Below are 23,361 nucleotides of genomic sequence, written 5' to 3' on the forward strand. Positions count from 1 at the left end.
TACTCTATTGTTTGCATAACTAGCAGCAATAATAAACACATTCATGAAAATTTATAAATGTGAACTTCCACATGAAAGCACAGTAAAAAGTAGGCCATAGGCCAGAGATCTTTTAATATTTGCTACTCCATTATTTTTCACATATTTATTTTTCTTAATATATACACTTGCCATATATTTACCTACTGTAGCTTATTTCCTATGATAAAAATATTAACCAATTTTACATCAAATATATTGAAGCATTCCTTAGCACATGTATGACTGTAATATGTTTTACAGGTGAGGATAGTAGTGTATCAACACCTACAAGCCCAGGCGAAGGTGGTGGCATGGCGAATGGAAGCCAGGAGAGTGTTCGTAGTGGTGTAAGACCCAGACTACAACGACAAATGGCTCAGTCTAGAAAGACTTTCCGGTTTCGAAAGAGCAAACATGGGCATGGGCACGCTGAGGTTAGCTACATCCATTTTAATGTAATACAGATAAAGTTGAGACTTAAATTAAAAGGACGTAAAACTCTTTCAAAGCCGGTCTATTTAGATTAGGCTTAGTGGTCACAGCCAAACTTAGGAAGCTATTAAAAATAAGATTTAAATTTGTGAGAAGACAAATGATTCTTTTATATCACTACAGACACAGGAGCGGCAACCTCAAGTCGCTCACATTGATGTTGAACCCACTCGACTTCCTCCTGTGACTGGTGCACAGATGGTAACGGGCGAGGACCCAGCCCTCAGGGAGCTCTCTGTCCCACTTATACCTGAAGACGATTTTACACCACCTGGCCATTCCACTGCCACTACGACCACCACCAAGAGAGAAAAGTCAAAGTAAGGAAGGGGATGTACTGTAGTTACATGTATCAAAGTAAGGAAACACTTCAGTTTCATAAACTGCAATTAATTGTTATTTTAAAGCACTTAATGACATAACTCTATAATGTACTGTAGTTATAAAAAAGAAAATGCTAATCAGGATGGCTATACTGAGCCTTTTGAAAGTCAAGCTTTTATATTGATAACTTTATTAAATAGATGTGTAATTAGGGATTTTATGCACTGTACAGCATTAATATTGGCTCGATTTTATATGAAAAGGAAAAATAAATATGCAAACCATGTGTTTTACAGTTTAAAGAGTACCTGACTTATGTTCAGAATACATTTTTATTGACCACCAGTGAGATTTCTTCCAGGCTTATAGTTTTGTCAATTCTGGTTTTAATTGTTAGATTTGAGGCTCAACTCCTAAACAGTGCATCTGTAAAGACAGTTAAGAAGAGAAATGTAAACAAAAAAAAAAAAAACTGTATATGGTGATTGGAGCAGTGTAATGGTTAAAGAGTTCCATGTTAGAATTTTGATTCTCTTACCAGTTATCTTGCAAAACAGAGATACATTACTATAAAATAAGAACAAAGTATGAGGTTATCTTGGTTATCTTGAGATGATTTCGGGGCTTTAGTGTCCCCGCGGCCCGGTCCTCGACCAGGCCTCCACCCCCAGGAAGCAGCCCGTGACAGCTGACTAACACCCAGGTACCTATTTTACTGCTAGGTAACAGGGGCATAGGGTGAAAGAAACTCTGCCCAATTGTTTCTCGCCGGCGCCTGGGATCGAACCCATGACCACAGGATCACAAGTCCAGTGTGCTGTCCGCTCGGCCGACCGGCTCCACAGTATGGGAGGTGAGATACAGTATGAACAATTCTCAATCCTTGTGAATTACAAATGACAGTGATTAATAATAAAGATTTCAGCTTTTGTGAACAACTTTTTTCCAAATAATATAACTTGTTTGAGTTATATTACATAGTAGAACCTTACACAAGTAAAGTTCTACTATGTCCTTGAGCATATATCTTACAATACGACAAAGGCAACAGAGCACAGCATTACAATGACGTGTTCTTGCAGCGTCATATTGTGCTGAGGGAGTCACAGGAAATTATCAGTCCAACTCGGAAAATAAAAAATTACAGAAATTTGCTCTCCGAAGCTTCACTTGTGATCACAGACAGTTAAACGAGGACTCTTTATCAGCTGGACTACTTGGTCATACCATTGACTGCCACCAGGTGGCAGTACCCTACTCATCCCAAGGCTAACCTAAATCAACTCATGTTTAACATGACTAACAAAAAACCTACATTCTTTATAGAGAATAAAAAGGAATATGGAAAAGGAGAATAATATAGCTCAGAAAGGAGCTTTTTTGCAATAGCTCAAACCAGGTTACTAGAACTTAGTAAAGTATGATAGGAAGCCTGAGAGTCAAGGCAGGAATTCCAGGCGAATCCAAACTAACCTTGTCCAAACATAAGACATGTATGGTGGAGAGAAGCCCCTTGGCCAGGACTAAAATTAGACAAATATAGCTACAAATATCCATTGATGAATGTAATGAAAAACATCTTTTAATTACAGAATGTACTTGAAATGCTTTTACAATAGCCAATTAAAATTAGGATTGTCATTTATATATTTTCCTCTATGCTACATTGACAAGGCAATGCAGACAAGAAAACTGCTATAGAATAGTGCATTTGACCACAAAACATGCTAAAAGTGTTTTAACAAGCTCAAGTTATAATTACATCACATATATAATTGTTGCATTACATAATGAATGTTGGGTACAGGTTCATTGTATCAAAGATTACAGTATTTAGATAATATTTAGAAAGTACAGTACTGTATATTGATTGTTGGCTTGCAGTAGTAGAGGATCATCAAGAAAGGAGGATCAAAGGAAGGATGACTTGAATGTGCAGTATTTTTGAACATACTGCAACTGGCATCCGTATGCTTCCTCTACTTTTATATATAACAATAATTACATAAATATTATCCTACAGGGCCAGCATTATACAACCTGAACCAGAAAGTGTAAGTGAAATAAGCTACATGGAAACGTCTACCATATCTGGCTATCGTGAGAGTTTTGGTGGCTTTGACATGAGTCTTCAGGAGCTTGAACGCCTTGAGATGCAGGTAAGTTAATTTTCAGTAGCAAATTAGAATACAAGATAGTTATTATTCAGTAGCAGAACAGTCATAATTAGAGGGCCTGCTTATAAATAGATTATATGGCCTGCTTATAATTAGATTATAGGCTATATTGTTCAAATTAGATTACATTATGCATATACAACACAGTTATACTGTATTGTAGTTAGATTATAAAAGTTATAACTAACAATTGGAGGTGAAGATATATACAAATTTAAGAAATCATAAAATCCTATAATTCTTTTCCTGGGAACGAATACAGGTATATTCCCAGTGGGCATAATATGTAAGAGCAATACAAATTCAATACCGTATCAACATTAATAATCATTAATGAGAAGGATGCGCTAGGGTGAAATCAGGAGATGAACAATATATGAAAGTAATTGTGAAGAGGAGTTATAGAACTTGAAAGAGGGGGAAGGTTTGTGTAGTGTGAGCCATTTGAAGAAACATCTTTTGTGGCCACCCGCTGATGGGAAACTCCCGAGAGGAAGTGAGGCATAAAAGCTATACATGGCATCGTAGGACCGAAACATTTTATATAGAACCGGAACATTTTATAGGACCAAAACATTTTATATTCACTTTATAGTTATTGATACAAAACATCTTTCTAATTTTATTTTTAATTTCAGGTCCGTACAGGAAAATACAAGGAGCCACTGACTGGTCCTGTTGTGCCCTCGCCAAGAAAGACTTCAGTAGTTGAGACCCGGTTCCATGAGCCTGGGGCTGCTAACGAGAAAAACGTGAGCTGTTCTTTGTTTTATTCACATGTACTGTAATTTGCAATGTACAGAACTTAACCTTTAACTACACTACAGTATTTGCATACAAGATGACTTTCTTGCACTTTACCATACATACTGCCTGACCTTTAATTACAGTTTGCATTCATAAGACAGTATCTTTAACCACACTTTTTGGTATACAGTATTTATCCTGAAATTTAATGGCACTGTGAAATGTATAGAGCATGGTCAATAATAACACTTCATAACACCGCTCGGTACTAAAAACCACCTCTGTTTACGAAAATTTACCTGATGGCCACCGTCTCTAGAGCTGATGGCTTGTCAAAGGTTCCTTCCTCTATACCTGAATATTTTTCCAGCTGTATTTTGAACTGAACTAAAGAAATATCTTGGTATTTACAGCTTCAGCAGAGAGATGATTCCATGGGTTTATTACCATATGACTCAACAACATCTCATGTTTGTCCTACATTGTGGCTTGTTCAGCGTAAAGCTTTTTTTGTTAATTTTATATGATCTGGAGTGAAGCTATACAGTGACAACACGAGATCTATGAATGGCACATATTAAAGGGACATAAGGGTTGGTGTATTCTAACTGGTAAAAATACATTACCTCAGCTCCTATGCTTGGCAGTTGCACATGATGGTAAGGATAGTGTGCTGTACAGCATTTATAATCCCTCCTGTGCTTTGAGGAGCTTTCTTTGAAATATGTTGACAAAGTGCTGGTGATCTGCCACTAAGTTCAGAGGTCACACCATTCTCACAATTTGACTCTGTAAAAAATGTACAGTAATTGTTTTGCTTAACTATAAACATTTGAACCTAAACAACCCACCTAACATATCAAAGCTGATGCTCAGAAAACCTCCATGTTGTGGTGCTTTCATTTTTGCTAAAACTATGCAATTTTCAGTTTTATCAATTACTTGAAAAATTCAGTATTGAATGTTGTTACGGTCACTAATGACCAATAACCAGGTTCTTGATGGATAAACCTCATTTAGTGTATCCGACCCCAAGTCGGTAGTACGCTTTCAAGAATTGGCTATATAGTGTAATAGAGAGAAAGGGGATACACACAGTTCCCTTTATAAATATATTTACACCTTCACCTTATGTATTTAGAATAAATAGACTATGATTGCACACATTTACAATAGTGTCGCTTTCGCACAGGACACTCAAAATGCACACAATGCAGTGTTCATCAATCCCAGTGTTTCCACCTTCCAGTACCTCGTCTACTCATACTGAGAAATACTGGCGAGTTAACCTTGTATGTGGGCCAATCCACCGACACAGTATCACGAGGTGCCTATACCCCACTATCGCTCTCCAGCCACACGCTGGCAGAGGACTTCAGCCACACGCTGATCGGAAGACTCCAACAATCATATACAGGGGTAGTTAACTCCTGGCAGAAGCATCTAGCGACCGGCTAGCAGCACTTTACTACAGGCACCTCACTAACATCCGTTACTCTCCTAAGCCAATTCCCGGGTACGCTGATCTTTATCAACACTGCGTAAATCAGCAGCTAACACACTGCTATGATCGGCGGCGGCTTACGTGGTCGTCTTCCAGGACCAAGCTGAGAGTATGTGGATTGCCCAAGGTAAACTGCATTCTCCAGTACAACTGCTGCCCCATGTCACTTTTGTGGACACAAACACGTCATCAGTTAAATGGACGGTACACTGGGGAAACTAAGAGGTAACACTCACTGGGGAGTTGACATTATGCTCGTAGCAGAATGCTGATCTTGATACGCCCACCACCAGAGGTCACCCACAACGACCTCTCTGTCTGACCAAGGCAGGAAACCAGAGCCATTTGCCGACGTCACACCACCACCAGTAGATGGCGTTGTCCACGTAGCATCCAATACCAGGGGAGTTTGAGTGCAGACTCTTAGATGGCACTGGAATTACCAGGCCACACTCGGACGGTGGTAACGAGTCCGTAACAAATGTAATGAAATGGGCCAGACTGAGGTGTTTCTTTATACTGAGTGATCTTGTTATTCCATAATATTATTCACCGACTGTCTCTCTTATGCCATAAAGTACTTAAGTTGTGAATGCTCTTGTTGTTCATAAGCCTGTTTACAGTCATTTAGTGTTTTCCTCCACATACTCACATATGTATTTTCACCTTCCCTTTGCACTAATATTTAGCACAATTTTGATTTGCTGTCCATTCATGACCAGTTTGATGTAAAGTCTTTATATTTTTATTTATACTGTACATGATACTGTAATAGTACATATTTATATATGATCTGCTGTTTTTTCCTCAAACATAAAATTAACAATACCTCCACAGGTTGAGGAAGTTAGAACGGCTAGCCCAAAAGTCCAAACTCCATCTGTACCATCACCAGCTTCCCGAAGATCTGAACCTTCTAATGAGAAAAAAAGTGCTCAAATGCAAGATTCCCACCAACTAGGCACTACAGTTCACGCTTCACAACGTCAGAACCAGTACTCCCAGTATCCTCATTCATCTCGTGTTTCTCATGCCCAGCTCTCACAATCATCTGTTATTGCCCCTCCTCACGCAGCTCATGCAAGTCGCACACCCCAATCCATTCATACCTCATACTCACCTTCTACCCACAGTACTCATTTCTCACATGCTCCTACCTCAACCCATAGTACTCATATTTTGAATGCTCCTCATTCAACCCATGGCACTCATATTTCTCATATTCCTCAGTCAACCCATGGTACTTACATTCCTCATGTTCCTCACTCAACATATGATACTTACAGCTCGAATGATCCTCAGTCAATCCATGGTACTAACATCTCAAATGATGCTCACTTATCCCACTGTGCTCAACACGCACACCATTCTGTCCACTTTTCAGATCTTTCATATATAGCCCATACTGGGCATTATCAGTCTGCCCACACAGCACAAGCCCTCCCCTTCCCCCATCCCTCCCATCTAAATAGTATTCCTGCAACATCATATGACCAAGTGTCTCATTCTTCTCGGTCAGCCCAACCAGTAGTCCAGTCCTCTTGTGCTCAGCATGCTGTGCGCTCTGATCAGTATGCCCATGCTAGTTTTTCTACTCAGTCTAAAGAGTCTGCTAATGTAGGTCGCACAGTACATCACATCCATACTTTTCATTCTCCTCATAAAGTAAACCAGACACATGCCTATTCAAGTCATGTAGAGTCAATGCAGTCAACATGCCCAAGTCATGGAGTACAGTCTGTCTCCTCTTTGCAGGCTACACATGCAGCTCATGCCCCACAATATATCCAACATGTTCAGGATGTCCCGCCTATTCAGTCAGCCCGTGCTGTTCCACCTATCCAAATTAGCAAAACAATCTGCCAGAGCCATTCACCTCATCCTGACCACTCTATGCTTATTTCCCATCCTGGTCGCTCAGCCCAAACTGTCCAGCATCTCCCTCACCATTTCACGACTGCTCCCGAGCATGAAAGTTACATGCATACCCCTGGACAGTCTTCCCACACTACTCACTATATGCCACCAACTCCAGCAGCACACTCCCCTCGTTCAAGCCACCACACCCACCCCACTGTTTGGAGACACTCATGGGCTGAAGGAGAAGCAAAGGAACAGCGTGTGTGGACAAAACCAGATGGTAGTAGTATGTCAAGGTTTGAATGTGAAGAAATGGGAGTGCCAGAACGCAGCCATGAGGGGGTGACTACAACACGACATGTCTGGGAAGTACAATCAGAAATAAGGTCAGGAGAGAATCTAACACCTGGAGAATTAACTTCCTTATTGAAACGTTTTGAACACCGTACTCCTTCAGAACAATCTTTGCTTGTAGCAGAAAGGGATGAAGATACACTAATTTAGATACAAAAATGAAGTATTGAACTTAATGAATCTTTCCTTTCTGATTAGCCCTTGGTAGATCAGAGAAAACCCATGCAGATGATGAGTCACAATAACATGGCTGAATGTATGATGACCAAATCACACATCTGAAAGTGAAGAGAACCCTATGAAAGCATAGGTGCAACACAGGCAACTGTGTGAAGTAAATTTGGCATCCCTCAGTAAACAATTGTTTATGTATACTGTACCCTGGTTGCGATGTGTCCAACTACCACCAGATGGCAGCCTAGGTCAGTTTGTCCTTTCAATTTGGCCATGTTAAACCCAGTAAACCAATTGGAAAGAAGAAGATGGCAGGGGCAGGGAGCCACTGGGGTCCACCAGTGTAGATGAAATTACCAGCACATATGAATCAGTACAGTACCCGATATTAAGTTTAAGCCAACAACAAATTTAGTAGCTTATTAATTCTCAGTTTTGAAATCCTGAGTTATGGGTAATTATTTTCATACCCTATTCAGAAACAATATAAAATAACTTTTGTACAAAGTACTGTACTGAATTCCTATATAGTACTGTATGTAAGAAAATGTTAAGAGTTTAATATATTCAGTATTGTGAAATATTGTTGAAGGTTTTGGAAAAATTGCAAGTTAGGCTGTATACAAAATATAAAGCTAATACCGTGTCATTGTTACATGGGATTTCTGAGACATTCAGTGTGATTGGATACCATTTCACATTTAACCCCCTAGAGCACTGCAACTTCCCACATACAATTATAGTGCCAAATAATTTATCTATCAATCCCTGTAATCAAAGATTAAACCCATAAAAAAGGTGTAGTATAATGTACAGTATCTAAAAATGTTATGAGTTTATACAAATCTATATTGTATATAGCACAATATATATCAGATATAACCAAGGAAAAGGTATTGTAGTTTTGTGGTGGTGAGAGTTGGCAATTGACCAAGTACTATTGCAATTCTAGAAATTATTTAAATAATTTTCCCACTGTAAAAATATCTTTGCCATGGAAATAGTGTAATACAGTGTTGATATACAGTACTGTATATACATATTGTATTAGTTTATTAAGGATTCATCATTTTATCCATCCATATTTAATAGGGAAATTTTTCAAGCAAATTTTACATTCTTTGTCAATTAATAATTTATATATACATTATTTACTTTGATCACAGTTAGGTTAAAATGTTATGAAAATATAAATCCATTTATTTTCATTTAAATTACAGTATCATAATTTTAAATTCTTGTTCAACTTAATAAGCAAAGCAATGTTAAAATATCATATATGTTGGAATTTTTGTTATGAAAATGTTAACTATTTGTATAGAATATAGTAGTAATAAATAACTGATAACATTTATCATGAGAGTCTAGAGTAATGCTCCAAACATACGTTGACATGCACGAGTGCACTGTTTGTTTAGTAGTCTCTGTTTGTCATCGTCAGTAATCTTCGGGTTCAATATTACTATAAACTTTATACTGTATATGTATTATAAAAGCAAGGTTATACCACTTAATATACACCATGATAATGTCACTTTCTTGCTAATAATAATGTTTTATATGTTGCATAATGAATAAATTATATACACACACGTATATCAGTATGTATAGCATATTGTATCTACAATTTGCCAACTGGCCAGTATGCAACAATTTATAATGTATTAACAGTAAGCGCCTGCCAGTCCACAGCCACAAGTGGTGTTGTGCTAGATCTGATTTTCAAATTACTTGCATAATGCTCAGTTGTCCCTCCCTGCTGCTTGTTAAGATCTCCACAAGTCAGCCTGGTTTGATTAGCGCAGAGAGAAAATGCTAGACAAGAGAAGGCAGTATCTGGTGCCCGACAGCATGACTTCACTGTAGTGCATCATATCAACAAGTCCAAAAAACTCTATATAGGGACGCTCACTAGCACCAAGGAGCAGTTTAAGATATCATTCACACAAGATAACAGTAGGAACTCAAACTACATTGTCAGATACCTAAAGGCCTGGAGGAGGTATGGTATCTCTTAAATTAATTTGATGGGATTGAACACAATATTGTAATCATTTTTCTTTGTTTTCCCCCTTTAATTATGACTTGTGTATGTTGTAAAATGTATATCTATTAATAAATATTTTTATTTAAAAAATTTCTTTTATGAAAAATAAAGATATTTTGACGCTAAAACCTGTAGTCACCAAGTGATAAAAATAAACTGTGTTGAAAGTAATCACATGCCCTTATCTGGCAGGTTCCTCAGTAGTACCCAGAGCCAATTGGGAAACTACATGAAGGGCCCTTCCAAGAAAAACTCATGCTAGTCTGCTCTGGTCCATATAGTTTTGCAAAAGTAGTTCCACTAAACTGTTACTTTCTTGGGGGAGCCCCTTCTGATCCCTTGAAGCTATCTCGCCAAGATGGCTCCCAATTACTAGGTCACATCACCCAGAGTTGTTTAGCCTACCGGGCACCAGTGCTAACCCCACCCCTCACAGAGGTGCAAAGAGTGGGTGGGTGAGACATTGCCACCCCACTGGGAAAGGATCTGTGTAGTCAGCAAACCAATACAAACCACTGATGGGCTCAAAGAGACCAAAGTCTCAAAACTTCCAAACGAACTTCCCAATGTAAACAAATGATCATATCTCGTGAAGTCATGCACGAGATTTAACACCAATCTCCCAGCCAGTACAGTATGGGAAGTGGTGCCCAAAAGCTTCAGGTCTCCCTCCAACCTTCCAAACCAGATCTGAAACACACATGAAGAGAACACCCATCAACTGTCAAACCTGGAAATACCCTTATGGCTCCCTAAAGCTAACTTCCCAGAGAAGAAAGACAAGGACTTACTAGGGAGTAGAGGCCTCAGGTAATCAAGACAGAGTCAGCTGGTCGAGAGAGGCCCCACACACAAGATCTGGGGACAATAAGTACTGGGCTGCCAAGACCCGTTATATTGCTAAATGTTTTTTTACACAGAAGTGTAGATTACAATTTATACATATGAATATCATGGGCAAATGGGCAGTTTCTTTCACCCTGATGCACTTGTTCACCTAGCAGCAAATAAGTACCTGGGACTTAGATGGCTGCTACAGGCTGGGGATGTGTACACTCATCTAGTTGTACTCACCTAGTTGTACTTGTGGGGGTTGAGCTCTGGCTCTTTGGTCCCACCTCAACTGTCAATCAACTGGTACTCACCTAATTGTGCTTGCGGGGGTTAAGCTTTGGCTCTTTGGTCCCGCCTCTCAACTGTCAATCAACTGGTGTACAGATTCCTGAGCCTACTGGGCTCTATTATATCTACATTTGAAACTGTGTATGGGTCTTCCTCCACTACATCACTGCCTAATGCATTCCATCTGTTAACTACTGACACTGAAAACGTTCTTTCTAACATCAATGTGGCTCATTTGGGTACATTTGGGCACACTTTGGGTACTACTCATTTGCATACCACCCGTTAAACAATTTATCTTTATCTACCCTGTCGATTCTTCTTAGAATTTTGTAGTTAGTGATCATGTCTTCCCGAGATCTCCTGTCTTCTAGCGACGTGAGGTGCATTTCACGCAGCCTTTCCTCATAACACATGCCTCTTAATTTTTGGACTAGCCTAGTGGCATACCTCTGCACTTTTTCCAGATCTGTGTAATTACCTAAGTGTAGTTACAGGATGAGAACTATGCTCATGGTGTCCCGTCTTCCCAGCACTCTGTCATAACACTTTGAAATTACCGACGGTTTTGGTCTCCACCAGCCTCTCTCGTAACTTGTTCCGGCTACCACTCTGTTTACAAAAGTGAATTTTCTCCGGCAGCATTGTTTCGTTAGTTTAAATCTATGACCTCTTGTTCTTGAAGTTCCGGGTCTCATGAATTCTTCCCTATCAATTTTATCGATTCCTGTTAATATTTTGTGCTTAGTGATCATATTGCCTCTTTTTTTTCTTCTATCTTCTAGTTTTTGCATATTTAATGCCACTAACCTCTCCTCGTAGCTCTTGTTCTTCAGTTCTGGGAGTCACTAGTGGCATGTCTTTGCACCAAGGGAAGTCGTAGTTACTAACGGGGTCTGATTTCTAATCTTCATGCTTTTCTATGATCATGATTCATCCAACGCTAGCTCTGGACCTCCCAACTATACACCCCAGAAGGATTCAAACCCAGACAGCCAGCAGCACTATACATCATGGCGTACCTGGTTCTTTAACCACTAGACCACACGACTGTGTGTATTCACCTACAGTAGTTGTGCTTGTGGAGGTTGAGCTCTGCTCTTTCGGCCTGCCTCTTAACTGTCAAATCAACTGTTACAGGATGAGAGCTACGCTTGTGGTGTCCCGTCTTCCCAGCACTGTTATATAACGCGTGTGTGTGTGTGCATGTGTAAGAAATATATGTAGTAGATATAATAGAGAAAAAATAGAATGGTTAGAAAGATGAGTGTCCAAGAGCTAATAGCTCGATTCTGCAGACACAAAATAGTACACACACACACACACACCCTACTAAAAACCATATTTTTATGCATCCAATTTGTGCATAATTAATGTAATTATAATACACAAGGTTTATATATAAAAAAAAAAACAAGCCATAAAGATCTTTTGGAAAATAAATAGTCGTATACTGGCAAAGTGATTTATTATTACATGTAGTATTGTGTGTAGTTACCAGCAGCTAGTGATAACTTAGGACAGGTGGACAACAGGTACAAACCATCAGAGGGAGGGAAGGACGCCATGTTTCACCAGTTACTCTACCGATAACAAATGTCAAGGTATATATTACACGTATATACAAGATATGCTACAATCAGTCATCTTAATATATCGAGAACCAGCTTCAAATCATAAATTATACACAAAATAAAGCTAAGAGTAGCATTTGATTCCATAATTTCTTGAAAAAACTTAACACGGATAAGCATTTATTTGTCCAATTAATTTAGCGTATTAGACATAAAAACTGCTGTTTTTTTCATATAAATTTTGCAATATTTAACATTAAGAACTGCACTAATTTGCAAACACATTATAAATATTAATTCATTACATGAAGCCAAGACTAACCAATGATATGACTTGTTACTGACAAGCTTTAACACAAGTGGTTGTCTAAAGTCCACAGAGCATGATCCTGGGGTCTTCCACAGCTTGCTTGATCTTCCTCAAGAAGGTAACTGCCTCCCTGCCATCAATGAGTCGGTGATCATATGTCAATGCGATGTACATCATAGGCTTGATGACCACCTGGTGAGAGAATATAAACATTTTATCATGAAATAATTAACAAATGAACAGCATTTCAAACATGTTCAACTTGTCTCAAATAAATATACACACGTCTGTTTTCTTGTACTACAAAACACTACATACGATTTAATTAGTGCACATTGTTATTTTACAGTGCAAGCAAGGAAACACTGCTCCACTCTTACAATACCCAACATATAATGTAATCTCTGACAATTATTATTAAGGTCTTTTAAAATACAGTAATTTATAAATTTAAGATAAATTTTATATTTAGCCACCCCTCCCTCAAGGAACCCCTCAAGCTTTATATTAATATTTAAAAAGTAATCCAACAGAAAGAGCACACCAAATGAAGGGCTCTTCAGCTACTGGAACATTAAGTAAACCAGAGACCACTTAAACAAAACTTTGCCCAATTTCATACATGAAGCAAGTTACATTGTAGAAACTATTAAGAATGTTTAACCCTTAAAAAATTTTTTTTAAATCCTCACCTGTCCATTCCTTGCTACTGGCCGATCAAATATACCATGCATCCCCAGAATGGCCGACTGAGGTGGATTGATAATAGGGGTTCCAAACAGGGAACCAAATACTCCTCCGTTGCTAATAGTGAAGGTTCCACCATCCATGTCTTCCACTGCCAGTGATCCAGTGCGAGCTTTTTCACCCAATTCCATAATGCCCTTTTCAACATCCAGGTAGTTCATCCCCTCTACATTACGCAAAACTGGTACAACGAGGCCCTAGAAAACACACTATGCTGAAATACGGGTTGTGAAAGTACATACGTTATAGTTTAAGTGGTGCATTCTTGCAAAGCCACTAACGTGCATAACATTTTGGGCAAAGTCCTGAAAATAAATACAGTTTGTAGTGAAATAAAAACTCGAAGGTGAAGAAAATAGAAAGTATACTGAATAAAAAAAATTGTAATAATAGGCATGTAGTAACAATTTGGATTCACATAAATTACTACGGATTATCACTATAAAGTGGTGATAAAACAAATTATATTGTAGTTGCATTTCTAGATAGTAAAATACTATGAGTTAATAGCAAAAGGTGGGATACAAGATGGATGAAATTAGGTACTTCACTGTTTTATTAGCTTCAGAAAGTAGTTCTTAAATTTCAAAAGAAATAAAAATATTTTTAATTTTGTTTTTTGCACATACAAGGAGAGCGAGGCAGAACCATTCCAGACATTTAAGGTTTAATAAAGGCGATACAGTCCTATATCTTAAATAGATCTGGGACCACCATGACCAATTTCAACTTACAGAATTTAAAGTAAAAGATCGCAAAACATATAGACGTGGTGCTCTGACAACAATCTCCTGCCTCGTTCACCTTGGAGGGAAGCAGGTCAGATCTCGGGAACACTTATTGCAAAGACATTATTCTAAAGTACTGTACTACACGGGTGTACCTCTTCAGAAAGGGTAGCTCAGAGAGAGCTCCCCTCAGTTTAAACACTTGTTATTACTGATCAGACTAACTTGTACTGGTTAACCATGAAACTACCTAGCATGAACAAGGGCTTATAAGTACAATACTGTCAAAACCCCTTCAAGAAAAGTTTAAGAAAGTTACCGAGCAAAGACAATTCTGATACAGTAATTGCCAAACAAGCAATCCCCGGGAACATCTCCCATCTGCCACCAGGCGGTGGACTGGTTTATCAGAAGAGTCAACTGCACTACTTGTATTGTGCCTCGTTTGTTTATGGTTCCCTGTCTCTAGTAGTCAATTTCTCTCGGGTACCTCGGTGTAAGCTAATCTGACCAGCAATAATTGTTAAGATGAAGAGAACTACTATTTGGCCACAAAGTTCTAAATGTTATTAAGGAGAGCAGATAATTACAATTTACCTTTGGTGTAGCAACAGCAACAGAAATATCCACATAATCCCTGTAAACAATCTCGCTTCCATCTATGACAGCATTAACATTGGGTTGCTGAGTAAGAGCATATGCACAGGCTTTAACAAATGCTGACATAAAGCCCAACTTTATTCCGTGTTTCTTCAAAAATTGGTCCCCAATGCTCTTCCGAAGTTCCATGATGTTGCTAGAAGAGTACAAGACAAATTTTAATCTCCAATAAAAATTTATACTCGCAAAAAATTGTCATTACTTGGTCAGCATTTCATATCCCTGCATTCAAGAAAAATAGAAAAATACAATTATATAGAACAAGACTCATCCAACTTGCCTCATATCTAGTTCATTGAAGGTAGTTAACATTGCATTAGTGTTTTGTGCTTCCTTGAGTCGCTGGGCAATTCGTAGTCGCATTCGTGACATTTTTACACGTTGTTCTGTACGAGTCCCACTGATTTCTTTGCTGTAGTCCGCTGGTGGCACCTGCACAATGGAGATATCTAAATAAAGAACTAAGCTCAAAATTTATCATGCTATACAGCGCCACAAACTTAGAAAATACTAACAAACATTTCAAAGATTATTCATGTACAAAGACAGTGAGCAAACAATACTTATGGACAATTACAAAACAAGAAAGCAAGGAAGACCTAGACTAACCAGAGAAAAAAAATACATTAACAAAACCACACAAAACATACCATCTCTCATGAGTGGTACATACCGCTTCACATACAAATATACTGAATGTACTTGTTGGACAGATAACGAACTTGAAACTACCTAGGAACACTTCCTTTCGTGCACACACCTAATCTAATCCCTTCCCCCTCATTTACATCTCCTAAATAAGATTTGTTTTGGAATTATTAGAACGATTGAAATGGCACAAAGTCAATTCTGAAGAATCAGCAAAATCTAAGTAATCAAATTTTGTTAACAGTAGTTCATACAATGTGGGAAAATAATATACCTATATCTAGTTACTGGTAGACTAACTTTCTTATAGAAAAAGATATTAGATTATAACCAGGATAAATACCACAAATTCAGAATGGCATAGCCTGAGTCTAGAGAAGGCTACACCTTTTGGTAGGGTTGCTTAGAGAGTTTGCCTGGGGACTTTATCTTCAGTACTTCACTCTTGTGAAATTTCTTTACAAACTAAGCATCAGCAATCCTCTCCAAACATCCAAACCATTGCAAGTATTTAACTTGGTCCCCTCTACCACCTCACATTGCATAAATTCTTAGACAAAAATCTACTTCACACTAGTACAGGTCAGGGATGCCTAGAGGTATGACACATTTTCTTTGAACAAATGCATCTGCATCCCATGAAAGTGGGAAAACGGGCAGTGACAATAATTATTAACGCAGGCAGCACCTCTACCCTCAGTCCACCCTTCCAGTCATTTACAACACATACATGCAAGGTGGAGGAATTTACTTTTGCTATCCCCAAATCTTTCAGGAAATAAAAATGTATAATAAATGCCAACAATCATGACAAGTTAAGAATGGCAAGTAAAAAAGTAGGAAAAAATACTGTAGAAGGAATTAGAGCACATAGAACTTTGATTCACTAACCTTGACCTCAGCCTGATGGATGAATGATGAATGCTTTATTGCTGCTACAGGAATTGAAGCCAGTGGGGCTGCAGGTGGTGCAGCAGCTGGTGGGACAGTTTTTGGAATTGGCCCAGCTGCAGCAGTAGGCGGTGGAGGAGCTTTTGCTGCAATTGTTGCAGCTGCAGCAACAGCAGCAGCAGGGGCCTCAACAGCAGGGGCTTCCTCCTTCTTGGAAGGAGCAGCCCCCACAGCCCCAGCCTCTATCTTACATATATGTTGTCCAGCAGTAACTGTTGAACCATCCTCAACTAAAATTTCTTTAATAACACCAGCACAAGGAGAGTTCACTGGCATGGATGTCTGAAATAAAATATCAATATAAACTTACATGTACACACACACACACACCCCACACACAAAAACCCTATTAAAACACCTCTTCCATAAACAACAGTTTTTGTAGAAACGAATAAAAGATGAGCATAAAGGTTTAAACAAAAAAATTCAAGTACTACGTTTACATCAGCTGTACTTTCCTTTGGTGTAACCTTATCATGCATCAGGATATCTGGTTACACACTTGGACTTTATGCAAGGACTGGGTGAAATAATCTGACTTTGGACAAACAAAATATCCGGACTGCTTTATTCAGGCCAACTACCAATGAGAAAGTGGTCAATCTGAATAATCATTTATTATAAGTCCATCATAGTTAACTGCAACACTAGTATTAGCAAGCAAATACTGATGACAATATTACTCAAGGTGCCATAAATACCCTTCACCGATTCGGTCAATAGAAGAAATACATCACGATATTGCACCAAGTTCTGAAATCCAGCCAAAATTGGGTGATATAGATGTTACAAATTCAAATTATCTGAACCATCACAATTACCCACCTTGTCTGTTTCAATTTCTGCCACAGGTTCATCCTCGCTAACACTGTCACCCACTTCTTTAATCCACCTGATGTCCCCCTCTGTGATCGACTCTGCAAAGGGCGGTACTTGCACCACCTTCACCTCACCAACTAGACATGAAAATTAAAACTTAAAAACAGAAATCAACTTAATTTAGCTTTTATTTTGCAATTCCATTTCTATCACTAAAATGTCTCACACAATCATTCCTAGGTAGCTTATCAGCACCACAGTACAGTAATCCACAAGTTCAAAAAGTAATTTACGACAAAGAATAAAGTCGACAAAATTTATAGCCAAACCTCTACAGTAATTTTTTTTTTTTTTGCTCGCACAGCACATCCAAGTCACACTACTCTTACATGTACAAGACATCAATAGCTTTCATATCTTCTCCATACAATCTAACACCAAAATGGGTCCTACTCAATGCAATAATCCAAACCACACACACTGAAACATTTTTATTTTTATTTTTAAAGGACTTTTGCAAGTTGATGCTCATGCTCTCTCTCACACATGCTCTTTCTCTCATGCTCTCTCTCTCTCTCTCACACACACACACACACACACACACACACACACACAATTCAGTACAGCTGGTCTCATTAATGCAGCAAAATATCATCTAATACACAAGTTATTAGTATTCCCCTTCACTGTTCATGTATAAAATTAAGACATTAACCAATCTTCAGTAAAATAACACATCCTTCCACCAATTATGTTTTTTATTTTACACCAATCACTGCTAACATTACTCAGACTAATAACCACAAATAAATTGCTATAGTATCTCTATTTTATAAACTTGACAACATACAGAAGCATTATATCAACTCTAGATCCTTTCAAAGCCCTTTTCCTTGTTATATATACAGTTTACAATACTGCGAACAAGCTTGAATGGTCCCCAAGCATATATGCGTCAGAAAACATATATGCGACTTAGTATACAACACTGTACTTTTCCCAGTTCATGAGTATAGCATAAAGTGCTTTCTTTTTCTCTAAAATGTTCTCTCAACAACAAAAAACATCATATCTACACCCTATTCCATGAGGTATCAAAAATAATTTGCCATACTATCAAACAAAATATTTCCAACAATAAAATTATACAATATGCACAATAAAATGGTAAACTATACTACAGTAGTGCTTACAAAATGCAGATGATGTGTGGAAATGTCTAACATCTTTGATCTGTTGCTCATACTGATGGCTGCATCTGTGGACATGAATCTAGAAATAAAATCACAATGGCAAGAAAGCCAACAACGTTTATCAAGTAAACACAGGAGTTCACAATTCCTCAAAACTGTACTGCAAATTATGGCTTCTGTGCAAGATGATTCAATGCATACTGATGCTAAAGAAAAACATTTTTGTTAATTATTTAATGAGCGCAACGATTGAGTTCTGTACGTGTTCTGATGCCAATACTAGTACAGTACAGTACTGTAAATGATGTAACACTGTTCGCTTATTATAAACTTTACAATTTTACTGTGAAGGTTGTGTTTCCAGAGTTTAGAAAAACTGGTAATAAATATTTTAGTTTCATATTCTTTTATTTTATACGTAGTAAAAGAAAAATTGCTCATTCCATCTATTAAAACAGCTCATCTAAAAAATTTAATTGAAAAAAATGGCTCCATTATACAAGAAAACATGTGCCAAAACTCTACACTTGGGCTGTATGTGTTCCTTAATCAGAATATCATATGTATATACAGAAGATATTCTACAAAAAATAGAAGGGTGGTATTATTGGTTCTCTAATTTTTACTTCATTATTAAGAAAAACAAGCACTTTCCATATAAACTGTGAAGCACATTAAATTTTTTATAAGATTTCTGTTGCATTCTCATCATCTATATATTACCAAGAAATAGATACGTCCATATTTTTAATGGTGACGAGTAATGAAGACCAATAAAATGTTCACACTCAAAATTAACGACCGATTTAACAAAATAAACAACTAACACCTAGAATGTCAATTCCACAAATATGTGCAATGTGTAAATGTGGAAGGGATGGGAAGAAAGGACGGGTGAAGGAGTAACTATGCTGCCTTTTTGACCAAAGGAATGCACTCACATTTTCTTCCAAACAACCATATCCAAATTTGTTTTTATTTTTGGCACATCTGAGCAATCATTACATAATGTGGAAAAGTGTTTTATAGTAATTGCAACTTGGATAACTTTCTGCAAATACAATACAATCCTGCAGAACCATGTGAAATACTTTTAGCAATGATAGGGTTAAATGCATAAATATTTATGTAATTTCAAAAGAATATTTAAACCAAAAATTTAGTTTTAAAGAAATTTGACTGTGCTTACAGAAGCACAGTCCTATCAGAAGCTTATTATCTTATTATCAGTCTTATGCAGAAGCTTATCACAAAAATGATAAGCTCATCATTTTTGTTTACATAAAAAAATGGGGCTAAGCAGTTTTGTTTAATTTACAATTTTCCTGCACAAACATTAGCCATTACCGCAATCTGAACAATAAAAATATTGCACACATCCCTCAAACTCTCATCATAAATTACAAAGCAGTGCTGAAATATCTATGATTATCAGTTTCTTGCTCAATTAAAACCATAAAAGCAAGAAAAATCTTTGCTACACAACATTCTTTACACCTTCTACAGTACATAATATACAGGATTGTACATGAAATTCTGCATTATATCAATAAGAGAAAATTTTGAATCACAAGCAATGACATACTTACTGAAAAGTGCAGGCTAAGGAAGGGACCCGGTGATATTTCCAAGAAGATACGCCTATAAACAGAAGAAGACATACATGGCACTGGCTATAACACAAATACTTCTTTATGTTACTAACTACACATCTGGTAAGTCTGGATGGAACAACAACAAGGATGATTGTGTATATTGGTCACCCATTTGGCCAGAAGTCAGCAGCTATGGCTATAAACTTTACTTAATCATGACCAAACACTTCATCCAGTACCGAAGCAACAAATACATTTATGTTAATACAGAACTATAAGAATATACAACTGCAAAATTAAACCTATGGATTGCCTGTTCTTTAGGTTGAATAATTTTAAACTCTTGTAGCCTGGCCTGAGGTTAAAGATAAACAAATAAATCCACTTACAGTGGTTTCACATTTTTCAAATTTAGTCCTGGTAGTACAGCTAAGTTCATTTTTGATTTGCAATCGAGAATTCCAGGTTCGAATCCCAGAGCGGTCAGAAATGGCTGGACATGTTTCCTATCACCTACACCTAGCAGTAAATAGGTGCACAGAATTTAGTCAGTTTGTTGCGAGATTGTATCCTGGAAAAGGTCAGCAATTCGACATTGGAGGGACCTCAATATAAGCCTAATGTGTATACTGTATATGCAATGGCTGCCAGCTCCCTGACAACTTTTTTTATTCAATACAAATTGTGAGAGGGAGTTTCACAGCTGACTTTTAACACATTTCACACCGAGTGCCAGTGTGGACCCCAGAGTCCACTGGACTTAAATTAATAAATCCCTGGATAAACCATTTGTTGGGTGTCTAATCACAGCGCTAGGTTGAGCAAAGCTCAATTATTGCACAATAGCTATTGTGATAATGGGTTCCTTAATTACAGAAAACAACACCTGGGTGATACTATCATGAGAGATCTGCAAAGCAGCCACCTTGAATGGTTCTAGGTGTGTAAATTTGGCCAGAGGCAGAGAGTGGGGTCAGTTTATTTCAACCATTTACTCTGCTACAAAGTGACACTAGCGAGATTATGATTGTGTTTATTTTGTGATTGCCAATCAAATGGAAGCTTGCAAGAATGCTTTGCTTCTATTGACTAATTCATAGCCTAGACCACTTTGTCTTGGAATCAGCAATTGTCGGCCATAGAGCATTAAGCCTCATTCCGATTGGGCCCTCCATTTACACAAGCGTTTCTGCTCCATGACCAATATAGCAGAATCACTTCACAAAGGAGGCCAGTAATACAACTTAACATCTGTCATTTACATTACCTAAGTTGAATTGTAAAATCATTTGCATATTAATTATTGATGAAATGAGGGAACTCTGAAGCAAGAGTGAATGGAAACTTACCAGCAAGGTAAGTCCTAAAGTTGCTTAGAGACAGATTCAACATGATCAAGTGTACTGACCGAATTGTAGACCATGGGGGGAGAGCGATTAATTTCATAATGTGCCACAGACAAGCTGTGACACATTATGAAATGTGCAGTTCAGCACTAACAATATTTCAACTATTATAAATAACATAACATGAGCTACCTATAATATTTTCCCTTGTTCTACATCAGAACAGTTGCCTTTAAATATCTTACTTTAACACCTGGAACAAGATCTGACAACTGCTGCTCATCTTCACAAGAACACTATTAGGCCACTTACATCTGGTTGATGACCGTAGAACCTGAAAGAACATACAGCATTTCAATAATTCAAGCATAATCATTGCTAACAATCAACCTGATATAATACAGAAATTCACGACAAACATATTGACCAACAATATTATAAAATATTATTTTACTGTACAACATTCTATTCTAACAGGAATTCAAGACAAATCACATTACATATGGATGGCTCCTAAAAAATCTACGACTTTGTTAATACACTCAGGACAACACTATGGCAAGATTTTTAAATTATTTTTCTCAATCAAGAAAGAACATTTAGCTATCACAAATATGAAGCATAATATTTAATATTTTCTGGCGCACATGGAGGCGACAGACTTAAATATATACAAAAATGCAGTAGATGTAAAAAGCTTAATCTAGCATGACAAGCTGCCCAACCAATAACATAACATTTATGCACTTTAAATCAACATTTAATATAACCAATTTGTCTGAGCGAGCAGTGTAGAGTAAAGTTATGACATCCTTGGACCTGACCCCAGGCTGGCGGACCAGACACCATGGAGACCCGCCCAAGTTTTAATCGCAAAGACACAAAAAAATCAGCTTCTACCCCACGTCTCTTGCTAACACAGCGTATTAATGGTTGCTGACCGCCTACTGGCGCTAAACACCAGACAACACAAAACATCACAAAATCCCAACAAACTCCTGCAGTATTTTGGTTACAACAGCTGATCACCATGACGTCACGAGAACGCCGACGGCCACCTCATTTTCACTATAATAAAGCCACACCTGCCGCCCATACCTACTTCTTCACACCTGTAAGCCACACACACAACACTCTCCAGCAGATACTGACCTGCAGCTCTGCCTGTGTCGGCAACCGCGCCCAATATTTGCCGATATTCCTAACTCCTAACATGGCTGTCGTCTACTGTGCCGGGACTCGCTCAGCAGGGCCGCTGCGGCAATTAACAAACTTAATTATGCCGGCGTTTTCACTTAAATAACAACTAACAATACTCTCAAAGTTAATAATCTTTATTTAATAAGCTTTAAGTTTAAGTCGTTGAAATATTGGTAATAAGAAAGATGTCTGGGATCACCGTTAGAAATAAAGCTTGCTAAAACATTCGTAAAGATGTACGACCTCTCAACTACGACACTAAACTTTTTCAATGTACGGATGCATAAGCTGATAGCTGTTGATATGACGACTTATACTGAATTTTGTAACAAGCTCATCAAGATTGTAACCTGCTTAGCTAAATGAATTGTGGGATTCAGTCCCTGAGTCCATTATATGTCTTTGTAACCCTTTCCACTACCGCCCACAAGATGGGTATGGGGTGCATAATAAATGAACTAAACTAAAACTGGCGTGCCTAATATAAGTCAAATAGAATGTCTACGTTATTGCAAACAGTGGTAACCGGTTGCAGAACCAAGTACCATATTCGACAAAAATAATCAGAGACTTGTGAAGTACATGGCAGAGGAAGAGAAGTATAACACCAGGCAACATGGGTTTAGAAATCCCAGAGGGGCCCATAGGCAATGCAATGTCGAAAAAAAGATCAGTGTAATATAGTCCTTAAAGACGTTTCGGAAGCCTTCGACAAAGTTTGGCACACAAGCCTAAAACATAAGACATCTAAGCTATGACTCCCACGGA

General features: G+C 37.9%; 2 protein-coding genes across 14 annotated transcripts in view; one reads left to right on the plus strand and one right to left on the minus strand.

Moving 5' to 3' along the window:
• Positions 1-9,871, plus strand: part of unc80 (unc80, NALCN channel complex subunit) — a 162,248-nt gene extending 152,377 nt beyond the window's left edge. For all 11 annotated transcript variants that reach the window (XM_069303440.1, XM_069303447.1, XM_069303448.1 and 8 more), the window contains 5 exons: positions 283-455; positions 637-833; positions 2,861-2,996; positions 3,653-3,766; positions 6,103-9,871. In XM_069303440.1, coding sequence (XP_069159541.1) covers positions 283-455; positions 637-833; positions 2,861-2,996; positions 3,653-3,766; positions 6,103-7,629 — 2,147 coding nt within the window. In that variant the 3' untranslated portion in view covers positions 7,630-9,871. The remainder of the gene's footprint in view (positions 1-282; positions 456-636; positions 834-2,860; positions 2,997-3,652; positions 3,767-6,102) is intronic.
• A 2,402-nt stretch (positions 9,872-12,273) lies between these two features.
• Positions 12,274-22,681, minus strand: LOC123772716 (dihydrolipoyllysine-residue succinyltransferase component of 2-oxoglutarate dehydrogenase complex, mitochondrial). Of its 3 annotated transcripts, XM_069303453.1 has the most exons (11): positions 22,294-22,440; positions 21,706-21,727; positions 20,042-20,093; positions 18,453-18,517; positions 17,266-17,396; positions 16,381-16,722; positions 15,122-15,273; positions 14,779-14,977; positions 13,399-13,650; positions 12,719-12,898; positions 12,274-12,405 (listed from the first exon to the last, which is right to left on the minus strand). In XM_069303453.1, exons 1-10 carry the CDS (start codon positions 22,423-22,425, stop codon positions 12,764-12,766), a joined length of 1,482 nt encoding a protein of 493 aa, XP_069159554.1. In that variant the 5' UTR covers positions 22,426-22,440; the 3' UTR covers positions 12,274-12,405; positions 12,719-12,763. The 3 variants fall into 3 exon arrangements, with proteins under 3 accessions (XP_069159554.1, XP_045622025.1, XP_069159553.1); XM_045766069.2 differs by lacking the exon at positions 22,294-22,440 and adding an exon at positions 22,546-22,681 and having other exon boundaries at positions 12,274-12,898; XM_069303452.1 differs by having other exon boundaries at positions 12,274-12,898.
• Between the last annotated feature and the right edge of the window lie 680 nt (positions 22,682-23,361).

The sequence above is a fragment of the Procambarus clarkii genome, chromosome 50 (assembly GCF_040958095.1).
Source record: "Procambarus clarkii isolate CNS0578487 chromosome 50, FALCON_Pclarkii_2.0, whole genome shotgun sequence".
Taxonomy (NCBI): domain Eukaryota; kingdom Metazoa; phylum Arthropoda; class Malacostraca; order Decapoda; family Cambaridae; genus Procambarus; species Procambarus clarkii.

Excerpts from the sequence above, each read along its gene's own strand:
- LOC123772716 (XM_069303453.1), bottom strand. The coding sequence starts at position 22,425 with ATGGTGATCAGCTGTTGTAACCAAAATACTGCAGGAGTTTGTTGGGAT. Across the intron at positions 21,728-22,293 it reads GTGTTAGCAAGAGACGTGGG|GTTCTACGGTCATCAACCAG; the intron begins GTAGAAGCTGAT and ends ATGTTCTTTCAG. Across the intron at positions 14,978-15,121 it reads TTCAATGAACTAGATATGAG|CAACATCATGGAACTTCGGA; the intron begins GCAAGTTGGATG and ends GTACTCTTCTAG.